We start from the raw sequence: 23,423 nt of genomic DNA, 5'->3' as shown, positions 1-23,423 counted from the left end.
TGGTTAAAGGTTCATCGATCTTGTTTACCTTTTCAAAGAACCAGCACCTAGTTTCATTGATCCTCTGTATTGTTTCTTTAGCCTCTATGTCATTTATTTTTGCTCTGATCTTTATTATTTCCTTCCTTCTACTACATTTGGGCTTTACTTGCTGTTCTTTTTCTAGTTCTTTTAGATGCAGGGTTAAGTTGTTTATTTGAGCTTTTTCTAGTTTCTTAAAGTGTGCCTGTAGTGCTATGAACTTCCCTCTCAGGACTGCTTTTGCTGTGACCCATAAATTTTGAGTTGTTGTATGCTCATTATCATTCGTTTCTAGGAATTTTTTATTTCTTCTTTGATCTCATTCTCAATGCATTCGTTATTTAACAACCTGCTATTTAGTTTCCATGTGTTTGAGAATTTTTGAGTTTTTCTGTTGTGGTTAATTTCTAGTTTCATGCCATTGCGATCTGAGAAAGTGCTTGATATGATTTCAATCTTCTTAAATTTGTTGAGATCACTTTTGTGCCCTAACATGTGGTCTATCCTAGAGAATGTGCCATGAGCACTTGAAAAGAATGTATATTCTGCTGCTTTAGGGTGAAAGGTTCTGAAGATGTCTATTAAATCGAGTTGATCTAGTGTGTTTTTTAAGACTGCTGTTTCTTTGTTAATTTTCTTTCTTGAGGATTGATCTAGTGATGTTAGTGGGGTATTAAAATCCCCTACTATTATAGTATTGCTGTTGATCTCACCCTTTAAATCCATCAAAGTCTGCTTTATATATTTAGGTGCTCCTATTTAGGTGCATAGATATTTATAATAGTTATATCTTCCTGTTGGATTGCTCCCTTTATCATTATGTAGTGGCCTTCTTTATCTCTTACTGTATTCTTTGTTTTAAAATCCATTTTGTCTGATATAAGTATTGCTACCCCAGATTTTTTTTCATTTCCATTTGCGTGAAATGTTTTTTTCCATCCTTTTACCTTCAATCTATGTGCATCTTTTGTTTTAAGGTATGTCTCTTGTAGACAGTATATGTATGGGTCCTGTTTTCTTATCCATGCAGCTACCCTATGTCTTTTGATTGGATCATTTAATCCATTTACATTTAAGGTTATTATTAATATGTAGTTGTTTATTGCCATTTTATTCTTTAAAGCTGTATTCCTCTTTTGCTATATTCTTTTCCCACTTTGATCTGTTTACACCATGCCCCTTAACATTTCCTGCAGCATTGGTTTGGTTGTAATGAATTCCTTGAGGTTTTTTTGGTCTGGGAAGCTTTTTATCTCTCCTTCAATTTTAAATGATAGCCTTGCTGGATAAAGTAGTCTTGGTTGTAGGGTCTTGTTCTGCATTACTTTGAATATTTCTTGCCATTCCCTTCTGGCCTCAAGTGTTTCTGTTGAGAAGTCTGATGTCATCCTTATGGAGGCTCCTTTGTAGGTGATAGTCTTTTTTTCTCTAGCAGCCTTTAATATTTTCTCTTTATCACTTGGCTTTGGTATTTTAATTATGATGTGTCTTGGTGTAGATTTCTTTGGGTTTCTCTTTAATGGAGTTCTCTGTGCTTCTTGAACTTGTGAGAGTTTCTCCTGCCTTAATTGAGGGAAGTTTTCAGCTATGATATGATTGAACAAAGTCTCTATCCCTCGTTCTTTCTCTTCTTCTTCAGGAACCCCTATAATGCGGATGTTATTTCTCTTTATGTTGTCACAGAGCTCTCTAAGAGTTTCCTCAGACTTTTTGAGTCTCTTTTCTTTTTTCTTCTCTCCTTTTATGCCTTCTTTCCAGTTGTCTTCCAACTCACTGATTCGATCCTCAGCTCTATCCATCCTGTTTTTAATTCCTTCCATTGTGGTCTTCATTTCTGATATTGTATTTGTCATCTCCGACTGATTCTTTTTTAATATTTCAATATTCTTTTTTATACTTGCTATTTCTTTATTTAGGTGTTTGTTATGACCATCCATTATTGTTCTAAGATCCCTAAGCATCCTTACAATCATTATTTTGAACTCTGCATCCGGAAGTTTGGTTATTTCCATATCACTCAGTTCATTTCCTGGATGTTTCTCTTGTGGTTTCATTTGGATTGCACTTCTCTGTCTTCTCATATCTATGTATTTGAGTGTTTTGTTTGTAGAGCTGGTTGAGTCTAGGCTTGGTGTTGTCTGCCTCCAGTTTTCAATTGTGTTATTTCTAGGTCTTCTTGGGTTGGCATCAGCTATTATTTATAATCCGCTTTCAGACTTGGGCCACTTTGAAGTCTTGATTCGTTTGTTTTCTTAACAGGTGATTGTCTTGTTTGCTGATCTCAGCAGGGGGCTCATTTGAAACTGTATTCAGGAATGTGGTTGGTGTAACCTGAGCTCTGTGAGTTAATCTCTCTGGGGGTGAGTTGCTTTCTCAGCTTCAGTAGGGGGAGGTGTATCTCAGATTTCTATGGAGACCTGAGTTACTGCCCCTCCTCCCCACTTTTTGTTTTCAGCTGTGTCTTGTTGCACTGATTGGAGCTGGAGAGATGTCTGGAGATCTGTGACCTGGAAGTACTTTGTATTCTCTTTTGTGGAAGGATCAGCCCCTCCCCAGCTATGGCTGCCTCCAGCACTGAATGAGTCAGCTTTTCAGGTCATCACCTGCATTCCTCTCCCCCTCACCATCTGTCTCTCTCTCTCTCCTTTCTTTTTGGAAGAGAAGCTGGCCCTTTCAACACCCCTTATTCCCTGGTCGCCAGGCAAGTGGCTGTGAGCAGTATTTACTGCTCTTTTTCTTGGAGTGAGATCCCTTCTGGGCTCTCAGCCTCACCTTCCCCCTCTGTTCCTGTAAGCAGGGGAGATTCAGGCGCTCCCTACCAGGTTTGTTGTGGCTTCTTCTTTGTTCCTTGGTTTTTGAGAACTGTTCTTGTAGTCCAGATTTGGTTTTTCACACTGATTGTTCATAAATTGGTTTATAATCCAGTTCGGTGGTGTGAGCTAGGAGTCTGTGCATTTGCCTACTCTGCTGCCATCTTCCTATATAGAAATTTTTAATTTGATGTCATCAAAATTGTCAGTTTTATTCTTTGTCTTATTTTTTGTTGTTATTATTGTTCTTTGGGTCCCAAGAAGAATTTATGGCTTTCAGGGTCATAAAAATAGTTTCCAACATCTTTTCCGGTAGTTAATAGTTTTTTGAGTTGTTCTTTTTTTTTTTTTTTAACTCAGAAATCCATCTGGAGTTTATCTGAAATCCACTGTAAGGTACTGGTCCTGTTTATTGTTTTTATTTTGTCTCATATGGATGACTAACTGGGTCAACATGGACGATCTTGATTCTTCTCTAGAACTTGAGAGGCTATTTCTGTCATAAACCAAATTTCAGTATATTCTGGGGTCTGATTCTGTCCTCGCTACTCAGTTTGGTTTATCTATCTAGTGGGGGCTGCTTCCATACTGTTTTGATGACCATAGCTTTATCATTTGTGTTGATAGACGGTCAGTTAGTTCTACATTTTCTCAATCCCACTGCAGCAATTTCATTTTCAGTCATGGCAAAAGGAAACACCGAGAAGACATATCTCCGGCATTCAGCTGCCCACCAGTCCCAGGCAGTGATGAGAGATTTGCTACAGGGATTAAACCCCATCCAGGCAGCCAAGTGACCCTCCTCTCACTAGCCTTTCCTGCTGCCACCCTCAAAATAAAACTCAGCTGGGGATGACACACCTGTTTTGGATTAGTTACAATAAATCAGGATCTGTATTTATTTCTGTTGCTGGACAGGTGAAGAACGTGCCACATTTATACCAAGCCAGCCAGGAAGCAGAGAAAAATACAAATCATAAGGGTTTTTTTCCCTCCTAGGTGGAAGGGGTTGCCCTTGACAAGTCCTAAACTTCCTGTTGTTCCCAAATCCTGTGGTTCTTTACAGGAATGCCTCAAGTTGTAGCTTTCTCTCTGGGTCTCAGTGTAGCTAAGCCAGTGGTGGGCTTCAGCTGGTTCACACCAGTTTGGCAGAACTGATACCTAATTTTTTTTGTTGAGTTTGGAGAACTGGTTGTTAAAACAGCACGTGTAATCAGGGTTCTCTCTAAGGTGGGCATCCAGGCAGCTGCCCAATGTGGAAATCACAAATTTACATTCCTTACTCTCTTTTCACGTTCATCTGTGCAACAGTGTATTCTAAGCGCCCATAGTAATGTTCATTCTGTCCATAGGTGAAAAAAATTATAAGTGAGGACGCCAATCAAGAAGCAATATGGAAATATCTTGAACAGTTTTATTGGTTTTTATCAGGTATTAATATCTTTCCATTAAATTTTAAAACTCTTTCTTATAATCTAGTTCTGTGTGACTCTCTTATTCTTAAATATTAAATCCATGAAATAATTAACTACCTTTTAGTATGTTTTTTTTTATACTTAAAACAGTCATTAAGGCAGAGAGCTGGTTGTTAAATTATTTGAATCCCACCACTGGCCTAAGCTCATGGTTAAAAATTCTACTGCCCATGAGAATCACCTAGCAAGCTTATTAAAAGTGCCGATTCAACAAGTCTGGTGGGAAAATTTCAAGATCCGTATTTTTAAGCATGGAATCACCATGCATTGGTGATTCCAATGCAAATAAATCGAGGCCCTTGCTCTGGTGCGCTGCCCTGCAGACTCAGAGCACCTGAGCGGGAGGAGGAGGAGGCCTTCCGACCCGGCCCATGAGGTCTCTGTGCTCTAACACGTGCTGTGACTCAGCCCCATGAGCCTGGTTAATAGGGGAATGACGTCAGTATAACGCAGAGGCTGCACTGGTTTATAGGCGATATTTTCTAGGCCAGGGGGCCCTGAATAGCCCGAGTAAATGATAGAACCTTGAGCAAGAAATGGAATAGCCTTTTGCATTGGCTGCAGGCACCCTTTCAGGTTGTATGTTAATAAAACTAAAACTGCATCCACCTCAGCACTCCTCTCTCCTAAGAAGTGTGCTCCAAGCCTGCCTGTCCGAGGGCAGGTGGCATCTCCCTCCTTCCCAGCAGCCCAGTAGGCCCGAGACCCCGTTCTGTCTTTGTGGTCCCAGCCCCGCCAGCTTTCTCTAACTAAAGGTTAGTAGCATTTCTACTCAATTATCTTGTATATTTCTCATGTCTGCCACCGCAGCCACGGGCCAACCTGGGCCACCAAGGAGCTTCCTGGGTACACTGTTTGCTTCTATCTCTGGTTTGAAAATGGCCTGTTTATGAAGTGACCTGTGGGGGTGCTGTTTTCCCCAGGAGTCCCAATACTGTAAGTGTGTGAGTTTGCAGAACAGGGGTGGGGGGGGTGGGGGGGTGTTTCAGGAATGCCTAGATTGCACTAACACAAAAGTACCTTATGTGTGGGGACTGCCCATCGCCTCTCTGAAAAGTAGCACCAAGTAGCCTGTGTTTTGTTCCTTGGTTAAGACTGGGGGAAACCAGAGGTACGAGGTCCAAAATCCTGAGAGAGTGCTCTCACGAGGCCACACCCACCAGCTCTCTGCAGCCTATGGTAGGGGTGGAACCTGGAGTTCCCAGGGTGACCCCTGCCATGCAATCACTGAGGGCTCTAAGTTAGCATACCTGCCGCAGCCTATCCCAGAACCACCTAAATTAGGACTTCTGGGGGTGGCCTCTGTATATTTAGGAAAGACCACAGGCAATTTTAAAGCACAGCCAGGATTCTCAACGGTGGAGGTACAGAGAATCACCTGGGAGCTTTAAACACCCCCAGTGCCAAGCCGCACACAGACCAGAGTACATCAAAATCTCGGGGGGGTGGACCTCGGGCATCAGAATGTGTTACAGTCTCGGGGGGTTCCATGTATAGTCAGGGTTGAGAGCACTGTTTAGAATCTTTCCTTTCCTTTCTTTTTTCTTTTTCTTTTAAATGAGAGGCGAAGAGATAGACAGACTCCCACATGAGTCCAGACGGATGCACTGCAACCCCCATCAGGGACGATACTCTGCCCATCTGAGGCACGCTTACAACCAAGCTACTTTTATTGCCTGAGGCAGAGGCTCCACAGAGCCATCCTCAACACCCAGGGCCAATGTGCTTGAACCAGTCAAGCCATGACTGCAGGAGGAAAAGAGAGAGAGAGAGAGAGAGAGACGGGGGGAGAGGGAGGGATGGAGAAGCAGATGGTCGCCTCTCCTATGTGCCCTGACCAGGAATCAAACCCAGGACTTCCACACACCAGGTCAACACCCTACCACTCAACCCAACTAGCCAAGGCCTGTTTTGGGTCTTTTCTGAGAAAGATGCCACCTCCAGACCAGGGCTTCCGGAACTTCAGTATACATACCCATCTGCTAGCAATCGGGGAGGGGGGAGTGTAGGTTTGGATTTGACAGATGGAGGCAGGGCCTGGAAGTCTATATATTAACAAGCTGGTCTGCAGACCACACTCTGAGCAGCAAGGCTGTAGGGCCTGATGACTTTCCATTGATATTTAACACGGACTGAGCATAATGACCGCAGCAAACCAGGCATTTGGTGATCGTGCAGGTCCAGGGCAGTAAATGTATTTGGCAGGAGCGGCACATCAGGCTTTGTGATTCAAACAAAACAAATGCACTCAGCCATGGAGCGGTGCTGACAAGGCACGTGGCGTCCAGGTGCTGCAAGATGGGCATTTATAAACCTCTTCCCTCCCCATCCCCAGTGCAAGCTGGCTCGCTGAGCTCCCCAAGTCAGTTTTAACAGTTGTGATAGGGGGGAGGGGCATGCAACACACTTTAATATGCAGATGACTCCAAGACCTCAGATTGTGCTGTCCCAGATATGAAACTATATTGCAAGATGGTTTGGATTATCTGATTATATTTTTCTGTGCTTAAAAAAAATTGCTGGAGACCTATGTGCCCTGCCTGTTCCTGAGTACCTGGCCATACAAGTTTTTCAGGCTGCTCTATACCCTGTTCTTATACTGCCTGTCTAGCTACGGGGCTAAACTTAGGTTAAACCGGAGTGTCATGTCACAGTTATCATATGAACCTACACAGGTGATACATTTGAACAGATTTAACATACACACATCAGCACGAGTAAAACTGAGGAAATCTGAATACAAGCAGTAGATGCTACCATTGTCAGTATCTTGTTTGTGATATTAAATGGACAGCTTTGCACAATGTTACCAACTGAGGCGATCTGGGCAAAGCGTACAGTTAGCTTTCTATTATTTCTTACAACAGCGTGTGCATGTATTATTATCTCATAAAAATTTCAACCAGAAAGAGGTATAAAACCACCCATAGCCAGCCCCCAATATGTCTTTAATATGGGGAGAAAGAACATATGTACTAAGGAAAGGTCACTACACAAAGAAAAATAAGGTAATACTTACTAAATGTTAACTGCATAATGGGGACTGCGCTGAGCATATTACGTGCAAGATGTTCATGCTTACAACACTCTGTGAGGTATTATTATTATTATTCTGTTTTCTGTGTTTCTCTGGAAGGAGAAAGCATAGGTAAGGAGAAAGCATAGGTAGGGAAGAAGAAAGCACTTCAGGAGAGTTGCATCTTTTTTTTTTTAAGATTTTTTTTAAATTATTTGCTTTAATTTCTTTAAATTTTTCTTTTATTAATTTTTAGAAAGGAGAGAGAATGAGAGAGAGAGAGAGAGAGAGAGAGAGAGAGAAGGGGGAGGGAGGAGCAGGAAGCATCAACTCCCATATGTGCCTTGACCAGGCGAGCCCAGGGTTTTGAACCGGCGACCTCAGCGTTCCAGGTCGACGCTTTATCCACTGCGCCACCACAGGTCAGGCGAGAGTTGCATCTTGTAGGAGCCTGCAGGCTTTCGGCCTTGAAGGACCAGAGGGGCTGAGCAGGAAACAAGTCAAGCAAGGGCATATCGGTCAAGAAGAGAAATGCAGCAGATGTCTGAGAAAGTGCTTCCTTTTCCAGATAAGGAAACCGATGGGTATGCCTGCTTTGTGCCTCAGAGGTGGATTGAAGCAATATTGTGGAAAGTCTTGAATGCTAAGGGGATGTGATCGGATTTTCCTGGATCTAGTTAGCATTGTGAGAGCTAATAAGACACTGATAGGCTGTATGTGAATCACCACCATTCACAAGGGAATTCAACTATGTACAAGGTACAGATGTTCTAGCACAAATCAATCCATTCCCAGGACCAAACAAGCAATGGGAAGCAATTTCCTCACGGAAAGTGGGGGAGTGAAGAGAACCACGGAGAATACTTAATGGCAATGACAACCATGAAGTGGTTGGGACCGATCATCATGGAATTATACCTGACTATACCTGAAATTTCATTTATAACAATATGGCTATTTACTCAATTAGGCGGCTGGCACTATTCTAAGGACTTGGGATATATCAGTGAACAAAATACAGTGACCAAACTCCCTGACACCACGAAGCTCACCTTCTATCCTTAGTGCTTATTTCCAGTTAGAAAGGTTCTTAACTATTGAAACCTAAGAAGACATTTCCATACTGTACACTTGAGACCTCATGATCCCAGAGAGAAATGCAAGCCTCTCTTGGGCGCAGCTGGGCAGCTATGCCGAAGGACAAGCCCAGCACTTCTGACTTCAGAGTGAGGATGATCTTATCCCGGTGTGGCTCAGGGAAACTTAAGATGGGTGGCTTGTCAGGTCTTGCCTCTGAGTTGGATCAGAAAAGGGAGATCAAAACCAAGGTGAAGGGTTGGCGGTGCATCCTTGAAGATGATTCAAGTTAACCTGGGGTACCCTCTCTGTTTTCCACTTCCAAACTAAGATTAACTTTGGAATCTTCCATAAATGTAGAGAAATTGGAAGCTTTCCAATCCTAGCCTGGGTAAGTACTATTTCCGGACAAATCAGATCAAGATGGTCTTGCATTGTGGAAGCAGGAAAGAAAGTCGGGGTAGGTGCACCTGGAGACGTCTGGGTAGGCAGGAGGTGTTCTACAACCCAGTCGTGTGCTTGTACCGCAGAATGAGAGACATGGGATTTCCCCCACAGTGCTAAACGCAATCTACAGATGAAGAGAAAGCCCTAAAAGATAAGTGGCTGGTCACTTTCTCTACAAAAGACACCTAACGGTAAGTGAATAAGGCAAGAGTGGGGAAAATTATTAATGCTACTCCCAACCAGGGAGTTTTAATGATTGCAAAATGTTAAGTTCCCACAAGCCTCAAATGTCTGAGAATAAACATTTAAAACATCTTTTGACTTAGTTATAAAAAGATTCAGTAATCTTTATTTTTGGAACAGTATTATAAAAAGTTTGATTTAGTTCTCAGTGACCCACTCCAATGCTTTTGTGTCCCATTTACAAGGGCAGTTAGCCATTTGCTGTAAATCTGTCTCTATTACATATGTGTGTTAAAACACAGACATCTCCTGCAATTCAACAGTAACCTTTATTTGGGTAAAAAACCCCATACTCACTAGGCCTTTCTCCCTATAGCAAAATTTTCTTGCTTTAGTCAAGGGGAAATAAATGCCACCAATACAGTTATCCTATTTCTTTTCTTTTTTAACTTTTAAAAAAATATTTATTTTATTGATTTTAGAGAGAGAAAGGGAGAGAGCAAGAGAGAGAGGAACATTGATCTGTTCCTGTGTGTGCCCTGACTGGGGATCTAGCCAGCAATCTCTACACTCCAGGACAAAGCTCTAACCAGTGGAGATATCCAGCCAGGGCAATAAACAATATTTAATTTTTTAGGATTTTTTTTTTTGACTTACTGATTTTACAAAGAGGGGAGCACAGAGTGAGAAGTTATCTACTCGTAGTTGATCTACTTTAGTTGTTCATTACTCGCTTGTCACTTGTGACTTGACCGGGCAAGCCCAGGGCTTCAAACCTCAGCATTCCAGGTTAACAGATACCCTATTTTTAACTTAAGGCTACACAGAACTGCTCCCAAATATATAGCTTTCATTCACATTTCTGGTTGTCCCTTGAGTGAGAGGTCAGCTATTCTACTGAGCACAGCCAAGGGAGAAAGGGATCTACTACCTGCAGAATGTAAGCTTTCCCAAAAGTCACATCCATGGTTCTGAGGTAATAGTCATGCTACAAAACACAGGTCAAACTTGAGCAAATAGCTAATAAGTTGGATGTGCATTCATGAATGTGTGAGTGTGTGAGCAAGAGTCACCTAAGAACTTTGACAGAGACAAGAATGGGCACAAGACATAGCCCATTGTATTAGCTGTATTGCCAGGAACAAGTGGGCCTGCTGGCTGCCTGGGCTCTCCACCTCCAAACTTAGTTCGGGCACATACTGAACAGGACAGCGGGGGTTCCTTCCTTTAGCTCCTCTCAATTTGGGGCAGTTGAGGAGCTAGATTACTGCCTCCCACAGTGGTGGGTCTGAAAGCAACTGTCAGTAGCCCCCTCGTTTCCACCTACTCCTTTTTGGCTACTTTACCCCTCATCTCCCAACTTTAATAAGTAATTTGCGCCTGACCAGGCAGTGGTGCAGTGGATAGAGCATTGGACTGAGATGCAGAGGACCCAGGTTCGAGACCCTAACATCGCCAGCTTGAGTGCAAGCTCATCTGGTTTGAGCAAAGCTCATCAGCTTGGACCCAAGGTCACTGGCTCGAGCAAAGGGTTACTCAGTCTGCTGTAGCCCCACGGCCAAGGCACATATAAGAAAGCAATCAATGAACAACTAAGGTGTTGCAATGAAAAACTGATGATTGATGCTTCTCATCTCTCTCCGTTCCTGTCTGTCTATCCCTATCTATCCCTTTATCTGACTCTCTCTCTGTCCCTGTAAAAAAAAAAAAAAGTAATTTGCCCAATAAAAAGCTCAATATGGGTAAACAACTCTATAAACACACTTTGCTCATCTAGGAAGAGCATTTTATGAATAGAAAAAGAAATACTCTATTGATTGACATGTAAAATAAATATTATAACTGAATTCTGTATTAATATTTGGCCAAACCACCTCCATAAGTGTATCTTGGGAATCTGTGGTCATTGGTGTGTGCTCAGCAAAGTGGCGCATGTTAAACAATCAAATAGAATAAATCCGGCTCTCATGCAAACAGTAGTCTAAACTGGGCTTTCCCGTGGCAGACTGGCTGGTGGAAAAGAACAATTTGCTCAGTAAAAAGCTACCTCAAATCGGGAGGTTTTTAGATTGGCTATTTTATGACTGGGTTGTTCGAAATCAATGTATTGAATTTTGACTTTTTTTTCAGAGAGTTTAATAGGTTCAAATGCATTTGGAAATATTTTCTTTTTTATAGAGTATGTCTAGTCTTCTATAAAAGCAACATGGGTCCCTACTACAAAGTTCGGGGAAGGGAGAACACAAGATATAGTAAAAATAGTTGAATAATAACTCTTCTTAGGTACTTTGTTTTATAAAATAAAACCTTGGTCACAGAACAGCATCAGTTCAGAACCCATTAGAACCCTTTAAAATAAAAAATATATCATACATTCGTATATCAAGCACAACATTATCTGTGCATTAATTATTACCATGAATTTAGTGCCATCTCTTTACAATACACCCCCAAATCAGTAACAGGGTGAAATAAATATACTTCCTGGCAGTATGTTCTTAGACTCTTTTATACTCTGTAGTCTAAGCAAAATGAAATAAAACACACATCCGACCAAAACACCCCCCCTAGCCCAGCAGTATCTACTTCAGCTACTCTCTCCAGCATCCCCGGTGAATTCTACAAGTCCTTCAGACATACCACAATTTTTCATTACTCCACACTCTGATTAAAGCCGGCACTTAACCATTCTCAAAGTGCACCCCCTCCCTGAAAAAAAAAGGACTGAAAAGAATGTTTTGTTTTTCTTTTTTAAGGCTATACACAAAACATTTGTTTGAAAAACTTTCTGGATTGTGCCACTGCCTGGTAAAACATGAGGTAGACCCCGTATCGGGTTTCTTTTTTCAGCTGTCCAGAGTCCCATTAGTGCCTTTCTTCTGTCCGTCTTTTGCTATAATTAGGATGGCTTAGGGTTTATCTGGGCCTTCTTTCAAAACCAGATTTCCTTCCCAGCAGCAGCAGCTGTCATTCACAAGTACCCTGCCCTGCCGATGTTGTGGTATAGCAGTTGGGAGTGGGAAGTGAAGGGGGACACCCCCCATACACACACACACACACACACACACACACACACACACACACACACACACACACACACACACACCTCTCATCTTGTGATTTTTGAAAAGAGGGATCTTACCTGAGCATGATCGCTCTGGTCTGGAACCCAGCTGGTGTCAAAGAGGTTGTGAACCTGCCTCCCATCTCCCTCCAGGTTCGGCCACGCTCTCTGGGGCAGTGTGCCTGGTGGAGTCTGAAGCCCTCTTGCTTCTTGCTCTGCTTGGGCTGGAACAGTCCCCTCTGTGCAGAACCAGGAATTCGGGTCAGGAGCTGCCGCTTTGGCATGGGAGCTCTCTCTCTGATCACTCTGGGTTTCTGGGTGCTCATCAGGCTCTTTGGGACCGAGGTGATTAAGGGCGCCTTCTCCTGCACTGCCCTTCAGGTTGGGACTCGGCTGCTTGGGTTGTCCCTGAACCCCTGCTCGCCTCGTCGGGGCAGGTTTCCCCGAGCCCCTCTTGCTGCAGACACCCTCTCCCCCTGCTCTCTCTTCAGCCGTGCTCTGCAGGTGCTGGTGCCTCCCTGACTCCTCTAACTCACCAGACAAACGCTTCGCCCCTCTCTCTGTCACTGCTTCGTCCATGGCGAGCCGATTGTCACTGGTGAATTCCTCTCCTGCTTGGTGGCTGTCTCTGGTTTCTCCTTGAATTCCTGGATAATCATCTTCAGCAGAAGCAGTGGGCAGTTTATATGTCCCCGGGTCTGTCAGCACAGACGTCCCATTCTGGTGAGGTCCCAACGTCCGAGTCATCCCTGTTTGTGGGGATGGGGGCCCGTGGGTGGAGGCATGGTGGCGCCTGACCCTCACTTCTTGGGACTGTGAGTGATCACCACAAAAGCCAGCGGAGGCCTCTATCGGTCCAGTGTCACCTGACACCCAGGGCCCACAACCCATTTCACTGAGGAAAGGCTCACGCTCCCCCAGGCAACACTTTCTGAATTCCATCTCTTCGTCATCGCTTTCTAATAAAAAAACACACTCAGGCCCCTCCAGGTGCCTGTGCCAAACTGCGGTGGAGTAATCTGTCATAACGTCGGAACATTCCAGATACTCCAGGTCATCGTCTGAAAATTCCTCCGTGTAGGTTAGGGTTATCTCTGGGCAAAGTTCGTAGACACTGTCAGAGTCCGAGTCTTTGCCGGAAACCGGTGGGCTGACGTGCTCATCGATGGTGGCCTGGGCACCTGGGTGAATGGCTGCGGCTGTCCCCAACAGTGGGAGGCTGACACTGATATATTTCTGTGCTTTGTGATCTTGATGATCAGAGCTTAAGTCTTCATCCTTGTTTAAGGCACCGTCTGTTAACTTTGATGATTCGGACTGCGCCATCCCATGGCAATATACGTCTTGTTTATCGGGACTACTACTTGAATTAGGAAAAGGCAACCCATCTGCGATTTCCCCTGTGCCATTCGGACCACCACCCTCTTCAGTTTGTCCTGTTCCTTTAGCATCCAGGGGTTTTTCGGAACTGGATGAGTTCACATCATTGCTGGCCAACAACTGGAGTGAGCATAAAGGGTTACATTCGGAGGCAGAAGAGTCAGCTGACCTGGGAGTCCCCAAGGGGAGACTCTCTTCTTTCTTGGAAGGAGGTTCTTTCCTATCCATCTGATCTGTGCTTTTCTGCTCACATGCCTGTGTTTCACGTCCCCCACTTGTGTCCCCATCATCTTTCGGGTCAGGGGAGAGTTGTGTGTTCTCTGACGAGCACTTGACTTCAATGGAAGCAGAGCAGCAGATCATTCCAAAGCAGTTTTTAGCAGAAATCTGGTAAACAGCAGTGTCGTTTGGGGTGCAGCTAGGACAAAGAGAGCACGCAGGTAAGTTGGCCGTGTTTGGAAGTGCATGTCCACATTTCTCACACCCTGGCACACAATAGACATGATTTCTACTGCACACTCAGGGGCCTCTGTGGTCTCCCCGGAAAGGGGGTTGTTGTCGGAAGCCACCACTGGCTTCTGAACTCTGTCTGCCCCAGTTCTGCTGAGAACCCAGGTAAGCTCGGCAGTTTCCCTAAAGACGCCCTACAATCTTACACCAACCTGAAAATGCTGAGCATTACTGGGGTGAACGGGGGAATGCTTTCTATTCCTGTCTCTTCTCTCCTACGTTAAGCCATGCTTATGCCATGGGAATTTGTGAAAGCATTGTTTTCTGGAGGGAGACACTGCACACAAGTAACTGAGGTAATCCACCTCATACGGGGGAACAGCATAAGCAGTAACCCTTTAAGACCATGCTAAGAAGACTTGGTCCTCTCCAGGAGACTGTGAATTTAATACCAAACCGGGACGTGTGTATGAGGAAGAGTGCAGCTTCCTCCTTAATTTAACGTGACTGTTAGGTCCAAACCACAGCCAGAAAGCCCCTCTGGCTAGAAACCCCTGTGCACATGCCACCCTGACTTACATAAACCAAGCCAGGTGTTCAGCTTTGGCCCAGCAGGGAAGGAACTGAATTCTGGATCGCGCCAAGCCGTCTCTCCCTGCTCCTGGAGGGACGGCTCCTGCGGCCCCTCCCACTGTTGACTGGAGCCACCTGGCACCTACAGCCCGACATGCCTTGCTGACCTTTCCCGCTAGAATCCCCCTCGAGGCTCTCAGTCCCAATAAAAGCTTGTTGCACTTGCTCTATAATTTGCACTCTCACTGATCGTGTTGGACATTGTGGTCATTGTAACATTGCTAATCTCATTTTATCTGTGACCCAGCTCAGAAGTCAACAAGCCACATTCAGAAGCTGGGAGCTGGGAGTCTGGCTTGGACTTACAGGTGTTGCTTAGACCTTCATTGACCGATCTGCGCAAAATGTGCACAGACATCTAACCCAGGAGGGTCAGTGTGAGGTAGGCACAGCTGGGGCACACTGTCTTCCTTGTCCCTTCTTCCCCATCGAAGGGGCCCCTTTGTCTCCCTGAGTTCCCCTGTGCTCAGAAGTCCTCAACCGCTGGGTGCCAGCTCACATCAGCCTCATTTGTGGAAATCATAGACTAAGTCTATTTTTGTTCATACGTTGTTTTGTTAGTAAGCTGGTTCCCAAGTGGAAGACACTCAGGGGTGGCTAAGGTTGCCCAAGCCTGACCCGCAGCTAATATCTGCTTTGAATGGGGAAACTGAAATGTAGGGCAACTTTCTGGGGGAAACAGTTCCTGCTTCTATTTTACAAGGTTATTCAAATGAGAAAATCAATGTGAAGGGGCTTTGCCCAGCAGAAACGTTATGCCCTATGCAGTCTATAAGAATATGGATACACGACAGACTTATTAGCTAACCCTACTATGGCAGTCACATTGCAACATACCTATAGCAAATCAACATGTTGTACACTTTAAACAGACACAGCTTTGTACGTCAAATATAACTCAATAAAACGGAAAAGGATGGGGAAGTGCTAAGACCAGGTTACAAGCGTGCAGAATGATCCCGAGAGAACTCTATTTAAAATTCTTGAATCAGAATCTGAGTTAAGGGCCTAAGAATCTGCTTTTAAAGGTTTCAACACATTTTTCTATGAATTGTCCTCTGCCCACCCTCAGCGACATCCTCATTGTCCCCAGCGTTGATTAGGCCTAGGTGCCCTCCATTAACACTGCAGGAGGCATGGACGGAGGCGACTCCTGCTTGTTTCTCGCTGCCCACACCGCTCCCTTCCTGTCTCTTTTCTATTAGTTCCGGGAGACCCGGCCTCTACCGAAGAGCCTAGAAGCAACAGAAAACAGCACCACAGGCTTCCAGAAAACCCTAAGTAATTCTGATTCCCTGCTTTATCCAGGTTGTGGTCCCTCCGCTGGAGACACTCCTTCCCTGAAGGTACCGTGACTGGCTTGGGAAAAAGAGACGGAAAGAAAAGGACAGAAGGCCAAGGGATGCAGAGGACCAGGTAAGAAGTCAGTACCGGGAGAGAACAGAGGTGGTTCTCAGGGATCAAAGAGGAAAAACAAAAGGAATTTTAGAAAAATGTAAAGAAAATCATTTGGTGAAATATAGTCAACTTCTGAATGACTAAATAAACAGACGGGAGAATGTTATGATTTAGTAAGGAATGATTTTAAGGAGCATGTATTTAGCTGATACAAGACTTACAAGTCATCCTAAGTACAGGGAGGAGGAACAGAACCTGGGGTAGATTTAATTAATTCTCACCAGTTAGCGAATGCTTTTGAAAGGGTTATGGTTAGAGGTTGACACATCCTGGGTAATTACCTCTTAAGTACCTTAAAGAGAAGGGGAGAAGATGCCTGACCAGGCGGTGGCGCAGTGGATAGAGCATCTGACTGGGATGCGGAGGACCCAGGTTCGAGAACCCAAGCTTGCCAGCTTGAGCACGACCTCATCTGGTTTGAGCAAAGCTCACCAGCTTGGACCCAAGGTCGCTGGGTTGAGCAAAGGGTTACTCAGTCTGCTGAAGGCCCACAGTCAAGGCACATATGAGAAAGCAATCAATGAACAACTAAGCTGTCGCAATGAAAAACTGATGATTGATACTTCTCATCCCTCTCTGTTCCTGTCTGTCCCTATCTATCCAACTCTCTATCTCTGTAAAACAAAAAAAGGGGGGGGGGAGACGGGGCAAGCAACCCAGCATTTGTCAAAAGCCTCCTCTCTGTTCAACAGTATACCGGGTGCTCCCTGGGCACAAAACTCAGGCTCAGTGGAGCTGAGTAATTTCCCCAAAGAGGCAGAGCTAGCAAGTGGTGGAGCCAGCCTAAGAGACCAGAGCCTTCTGACTCTGAAGCTTGGAGCTGTGTGTCCTGTTAGAAAACTAACATTCAGAGAGGAAACAACAGGGTATCAAAAGATCGTTTTTGCAAATAAAGTGTTTTTGTCCTAACTCTTCATCTTGATTGGTCAACTGACAAACCTTGTGTCAAATTATGTCCTGTGGCCCTGATATGTTAAGAGTTGAGGAAGAGTGCCTGACCAGGCTGTGGTACAATGGGTAGAGCATCAGACTGGGACACGGAGGACCCAGGTTCGAGACCCCAAGGTTGCCAGCTTGAGCGTGGACTCATCTGGTTTCAGCAAGGCTCACCAGCTTGAGCTCAAGGTCACTGGCTTAAGCAAGGGGTCACTCGGTCTGCTGTAGCCCCTCAGTCAAGGCACATATAAGAAAGCAATTGATGAACAACTAAGGAACCGCAATGAAGAATTGATGCTTCTCATCTCTCTCCCTTCCTATCTGTCTGTCCCTATCTGTCCCTCTCTCTGACTCTCTCTGTCTCTGGCGCACACACACACACACACACACACACACACACACAAAAGAGTTGAGGAAGAGTCAGGTTGATGCGTGAGACATAGTATCTGCCCTAAAATATTAAAATTCCACTGGGGTGGGGAGGGATAATATTAATTTCTTAGAGAACCTCCTACGTTTGTCTTGTGCTAAGTTGTATGATATAAACTGGAAGATCCAGGGAATCAAAAGAAGGGACTTCAGTGGTAGCAGCTGAAATGGTGTGGATAGGGTTGGGTTTAGAATCTGCAAGATGCTGGCAGAGGGACCTGCGTGCCCCACAGTGAATTGACAGGAATGCAAAAACACCCAGGAAGAAATTCCCTGAAGAGTTAACGGAGTTCCCTCCTTAGTGTCTGCCCTTCTGGCTGAAGCAGCAGCATTGCTGCAGAGCTTGCTGTGAATGTCTTGCTTGAATACTCTCGGTTCTTCCCACAGTCCTCATTTCCATGCTAAAGAAAAGAGCTCCATGCGGCCTTGCGACCTTACATGGGTGGGGCTTCTGCCAAGACTGAACCTCCTGCGCTGGTCTAAACCAGAGGCTCTCAAACGTTCTGGCAGCAGGACCCGTTTATAATCTCAAAAATAATTGAGGACTCCAAAGAGCCTTATTCATAGGGGGTTTATCTATCAATGTTTACCATATTAAAACTGAGAAAAACTGGAAACATTTATGCATTTTTAAATAATGTGGGTTTTTTCTTTGCTACAGTATGAGGGTTGTAGGCAGGAAGGGGGGGGCTCAGTAACCCCTCAGCAGGTCACATGGCAGAGAAGTACCATGGGCTCTGGAAGACAGGCGCTGGCATGGAGGGTGGACTGTCTTGTTCCGTGGTCATGTTTATGTGCTCTCTTAGGTTGATGCATGAGTCATCGTGTCCAGCCCTAAAATATTAAAAATCCACTACGGGAGAGAATCTTAATTTCTGAGAGAACCTTGTAGGTCAGTCCTGTGCTGAGTGACTTAATCTCTTGGGGCCTCAATTTCCTGACTCAGAAAGAAAGAGAAGACCTATGCCTGAGTTCTACCCTCCCAGATATTCCGACCTGATGCTCCATTCATGAGTCTCTGCGGTTTCACTGTGCTCGGGCGGAGGCTGGTCCCACCAATGTGGCAGGAGGCATGCAGACCCTAGAAGGTCCCGGGAGCCCACCTACCTACGATGGTTTTGTGCCTTGGGAACAAGGCTGACAAATGTGGGTGAGAACAAAGAGCATAGGGAAAATACCCACAGGACAGATAACTCTATAAAATAAGAAGATGAAGACGAGGGCTTGGGGAACAGAAATTAACAAGTGCAAAAAGAAGACAAGATATCAATTTTTTTCTCCAGCTACCAGAGTAATAAACCTATAGAAATGGATATACTTTTAAATCTCTACATTCCAACCATCCTCGTCCTCATAATACCCCAAGGGTGTTATGTTTTCACATGTGTTATTTCATACATCTTTTTATTTACGGTTCCACTGGCACAAACAAAATGGGTTACTCCCGTGCGGACTGAGAAGTGGACTCCCCAGCTCACGGTGCTAGTCTTCCTTCGGACTGAGAAGTGGACTCCCCAGCTCACGGTGCTAGTCTTCCTTCGGACTGAGAAGTGGACTCCCCAGCTCACGGTGCTAGTCTTCCTTCGGACTGAAAAGTGGACTCCCCAGCTCACGGTGCTAGTCTTCCTTCAGACTGAGAAGTGGACTCCCCAGCTCACGGTGCTAGTCTTCCTTCGGACTGAGAAGTGGACTCCCCAGCTCACGGTGCTAGTCTTCCTTCGGACTGAGAAGTGGACTCCCCAGCTCACGGTGCTAGTCTTCCTTCGGACTGAGAAGTGGACTCCCCAGCTCACGGTGCTAGTCTTCCTTCGGACTGAGAAGTGGACTCCCCAGCTCACGGTGCTAGTCTTCCTTCGGACTGAGAAGTGGACTCCCCAGCTCACGGTGCTAGTCTTCCTTCGGACTGAGAAGTGGACTCCCCAGCTCACGGTGCTAGTCTTCCTTCGGACTGAGAAGTGGACTCCCCAGCTCACGGTGCTAGTCTTCCTTCGGACTGAGAAGTGGACTCCCCAGCTCACGGTGCTAGTCTTCCTTCGGACTGAGAAGTGGACTCCCCAGCTCACGGTGCTAGTCTTCCTTTTGTTTCCTGAAGGTCACTTCTCTGCTCCCCAGAAAACTCTCCCGACAATATTGAAGTTGCTGAAGCTGTGCGATCCTTCCAGGCTCCCTGAAGACACAGTTCATAGGAGAGCACTCTATGGCAGGAGGTAAGCTTCGGAATCCTCTCTGGGGTTCAGATATTAGTCTAGTTTTTTATATATTCCACTTTCCAGTGGAAGAAAGCAAGATCTGGGGCAGAAATGTCTGTTGTCTTCACCCATGCGGCCAGGAATGCAGGGGTGAAGAGGCCTCTGAGGTCCCCCCACCCCCGCCCCACGTGGCTGTGAATTTCCTAAGCCTTGCCTTCCATGCAGCAGGGCGGGGGGAGAGGGCTCAACTCAATAAATACTTCCGTGATGACATCCGTGTCCTTGCCATGGCCGTGGCACCAGGTAAAGGTCAGTGTCTCCTAACACTGTGTCTGTCTGTTATGACTTACTAACTGCCGCTATCAAGTATAGTAACTGAGTTATTCAGAATAACCAAAAAGATAAGAAAGGCCTAGGTTTTTCATACCCCAAAGCATTGTTGGTTACAGAGATGGAAGAAAGCTAAGGCTGGAAACACAGAATATCCTGATCTCATTTTCTACCAGCAGCTAGCTACATTTCAACAGTGATGAGAAGGTTCCCCACACACTTACCAATGGATTCAGTTGTCCAGGCAATTAGAGGGATGGAAGCACACATCTGGGTTGCTGTGCCGCTCCCAGGCCTGCCTGCCCCTTGCCCTCCCTGCACCCTCCTCTGTTCTGCTCTGTATTGGGGGGCTGACCCCTTCCCCCCATGTCTCACTCCCACCACTGGCTTACTGCTGCATCTGACCCAAGTCACAGGAGGCCGGAGGCTGGGAGGAAGGGCAAGGCCAGCCCCAGGTGGCATTTCTAGTGGCCGCACCTCTTCCGCAGCTTAAGGTCTTACAGGACGGGTCCAGGGTTCAGGCTTCTGTCCCAGGACCGGTGACCCAAAACTAGTATTCTGCTGCTTCCCTTCTCACTGTAGCCCAGGAGGAGGTGTCCTCCTACTGATGCTAATCTCGGGGGACCTCAGTGCCCCCCGTTTGGCTCAATCACCCGGGGAACCCTGCACTGAACACTTTTAATGGCTTTCGTCTTCCTGGTGAGACCCTGACCAGTGCAGAGGGGGTTTATTTCACAGATGTTGGAACTAAGGCTCAGAGAGAATAGGACTGTCTCAAGTTATACAGCTAAGAAAAATACTGTGAGAAATGTCTACCACGTGTGCGGCCCTGTTAGCCACTGTGTAGAGGGGAAAGATGGGGAATTCCGAGGCCCTGCCTCTGAAACTCCCCGTCCAGCAAGGGAAGCGTATCAGTACACAGCTTCACTGCGGGCCACTGTGCTCAGTGCCTTCCAGTACGGGTCACCCCGGAGATGCAGGTGAGGGGCTCGTGAGAAAGGACGCCTGGGACCGAGAAGCTGCAGCCGGCCTCGGAAATCCAGGGTCTGCTTTTGTCCGGAAGGATGGCAGGTGCCCGAGGTTGGGGACGGGGCGCTCATTCATTCTGGGCAGAAGCAACAGCCAGGCCCTCACAGGCAACATTAAACCGTTTTTTCATTTGGGACCTGGGGCACTGGTGAGCTGAAAGAGAGGGCAACTGCATTAGTTACTGTTTAAACAAGATGCCTTAGTGAGTGAGAAGAGAGTGATTCTTGTATCAAGACCACAGGCAGAAAGTGTGGACAGGGAAACTGAGGCTGACCCAGGCAAGTCAGGAGGCACGGTCACCCACCAGCAGGTGGGCAGGGCCCAGATCGAGGAAAATTGTCCCTCGCAGAGTGGAGGGCTTGGACCTCAGTCTCCAGTTCACTGGGAAGCAGGCCAGAGCAGCCAGCGACGAGTGGAAATCCTTCTGTGAGACGCTCGCCGCGTTTGCACAGTGTCCAGGGGAGCTGACGTGGCCTGCAGCCTCTGGCTGAGCAGGGACCCCCCATTCCCTCACATGTCCCGTGGGACCCCCCACTATCTAAGCCTGGGTGTGGGGCTTGGGAAGGAGGACAAGACACTGGTGGTGTGAGGTTTTGTTCTTTCCCTAGGGGGAGTGCCAATTTTGCCATTAAATTCAAAAAGGGACAGCTAAGGCAGAGAGTGCCTCTCTGGCAAGGAGAGGGGAGGTCAAGGAGGCCTGGCTCTTCAGGGAATGAAGCCAGGAGCTTGGAACTTGAGCCCAGCGGGGAAGGATTAAACTTTGGCAGGTTGGGAAGAAGGGGGGCGGTGCATCTCGGGCTGATGTACCAGAGCTGGAAGCAGCAGGTCACGTGTAAGGGACAGTAAAGAAATGAGCTGGCTTGGGGAGTCACAGAAGGCAGAGCTGCCAGGGGAGGGTCCTAGGGGACAGGGACTCTGGGCTGGAAGGCCCAGTGTTCTGCTCGGGAGCATGGCAAGTGAGCCAGCTGCAGGGGACAGTCTACTGTGCTTCTTGACCCAAGCCCAGTTCTGAGCAGCTTGGAGAGGCCGACTGCAAAGCCAGTGTGGCCTCGTGGTTAAGGGACAGACACTCAGCAAGCCAACCTGGGTTCACATACTACCTGTCATTGTGTGACATTGGACAAGTTGCCAAACGGCTTGGGACAAGAATGGTACCTACACCAGAGGTGACATGAGGGGTAGGAGAGTTAATTCCTATACAGTGCTTAAAGCAAGACTGGGAACTCAGTGAGCACTAAATCAGTAGGTAGTTCTCAGCCCTGGCTGAACGTTAGACTCACTTAAGTGCTTTTAAACGTGACCGGTGCTGGAGGATTGTCAGGGCAGTGAAGCTAGTCCATTGGAGACTATACCGGTGGTTCTGTGTCATGAAACACTGGTCCAGACCCGTGGAGTGTACAACACCAACGGTGTGGCCAGATGCAAACCATGGTCTTTGGGTGATCGTGACGGGTCAGTGAAGGTTCACCAGTTGTAACAAACGTCCCACTCTGGTGGGCGATCTTGATATTGGGGGTCCGTGCAGGGAGGGAGGGCACGTTGTATAAAAACTAGACTTTCTGCTCAATTTTGTTGAGAACCTAACTTAGTCTACACAATGAAGTCTATTTTTAAAAGGGAAAAATATCAGTGCCAGGGCCCCACCAAGATAAAAAAGAAACAATTAAGCAGCATCGTGGAGTGAAGGGCTTTGCCATGGGTATTTTTTAAGCTCCCTGGGTGACTCTAATGGACAGCCAGAGCTAAAGGAATGTCAGCTCCTGTAGGTAGTGAGGGAGGCAGGGAAGCAGAGAGGTGACGAGAGAGGGGAGACCTTTGTCCGGGCATGTGTCTATAGAAAGTGAGTCCCTGGCTCTATATCAGGACAAAAACCCTGAGCTTCTGACAGCTTTTTGAGCCTCTGGGAGCAATACAGGCTGACCAGACAGTTTTTAAACAAGTAACGAGCAAAATGACTTCAGAAAGGAAAAAAAAATTCTTTGTCATTGTTCCCCTCAGGCTTAGTTAAAAGAGGACAGACCCCTCTTATCAAAAGAAAACTCAAGGGTAGCTTGAGTCCGTCATCATCCCTGACCCCTCCTTCCAACAGGCCACCAAGCTGCATTGTGTCCCAGGCTGTCTTCAGGAGTCTCAAGGGACATTGTGACATTAGAAAAGCTCCTAAATTAAATTATAACTCCATTTGTGAAGGTCATGGCATCCTGACTGTGGACAGCGAGCAACGCACCGCCAGACCCTGGCCAGAGGACTCAGAGCTCTTTTGCAAAAGCAAGTTGGCTTAGAATTCCGAAGGACTAGTGCTGCTAATTTCTGAAACACCCAGCATGCCCAAAACCAAACTTGATTTTTCTATCCAAACCTGCTTCTCCTCTCAAAAAATCCTTAGAGCCGGGCTTCTCATGCTCACAAATTGCCTGGCATTTTGTTAAAACTCAGAAACTGACTGGCTAGGTCAGGGCTGGGGGTTGGGAGCCAGCACTCTAACTAGTTCCCGGG

General features: G+C 46.2%; 1 protein-coding gene across 2 annotated transcripts in view; it reads right to left on the bottom strand.

Annotated features, from left to right (window-relative positions):
• Positions 1 to 23,423, bottom strand: part of ALPK2 (alpha kinase 2) — a 101,854-nt gene that overhangs the window by 53,960 nt on the left and 24,471 nt on the right. The window contains exons 4-5 of one of the 2 annotated variants that reach the window (XM_066352763.1): positions 12,630 to 13,891; positions 12,172 to 12,332 (exon numbers count right to left, since the gene is read on the bottom strand). In XM_066352763.1, coding sequence (XP_066208860.1) covers positions 12,172 to 12,332; positions 12,630 to 13,891 — 1,423 coding nt within the window. Of the gene's footprint in view, positions 1 to 12,171; positions 13,892 to 23,423 lie in introns of both variants that reach the window. The other variant, XM_066352762.1, reaches the window with a different exon arrangement.

This window comes from Saccopteryx leptura, chromosome 11, assembly GCF_036850995.1.
Source record: "Saccopteryx leptura isolate mSacLep1 chromosome 11, mSacLep1_pri_phased_curated, whole genome shotgun sequence".
NCBI lineage: Eukaryota > Metazoa > Chordata > Mammalia > Chiroptera > Emballonuridae > Saccopteryx > Saccopteryx leptura.
Note: the sequence above shows the minus strand (reverse complement) of the source record. Positions and strands in the feature narration are given on the sequence as shown.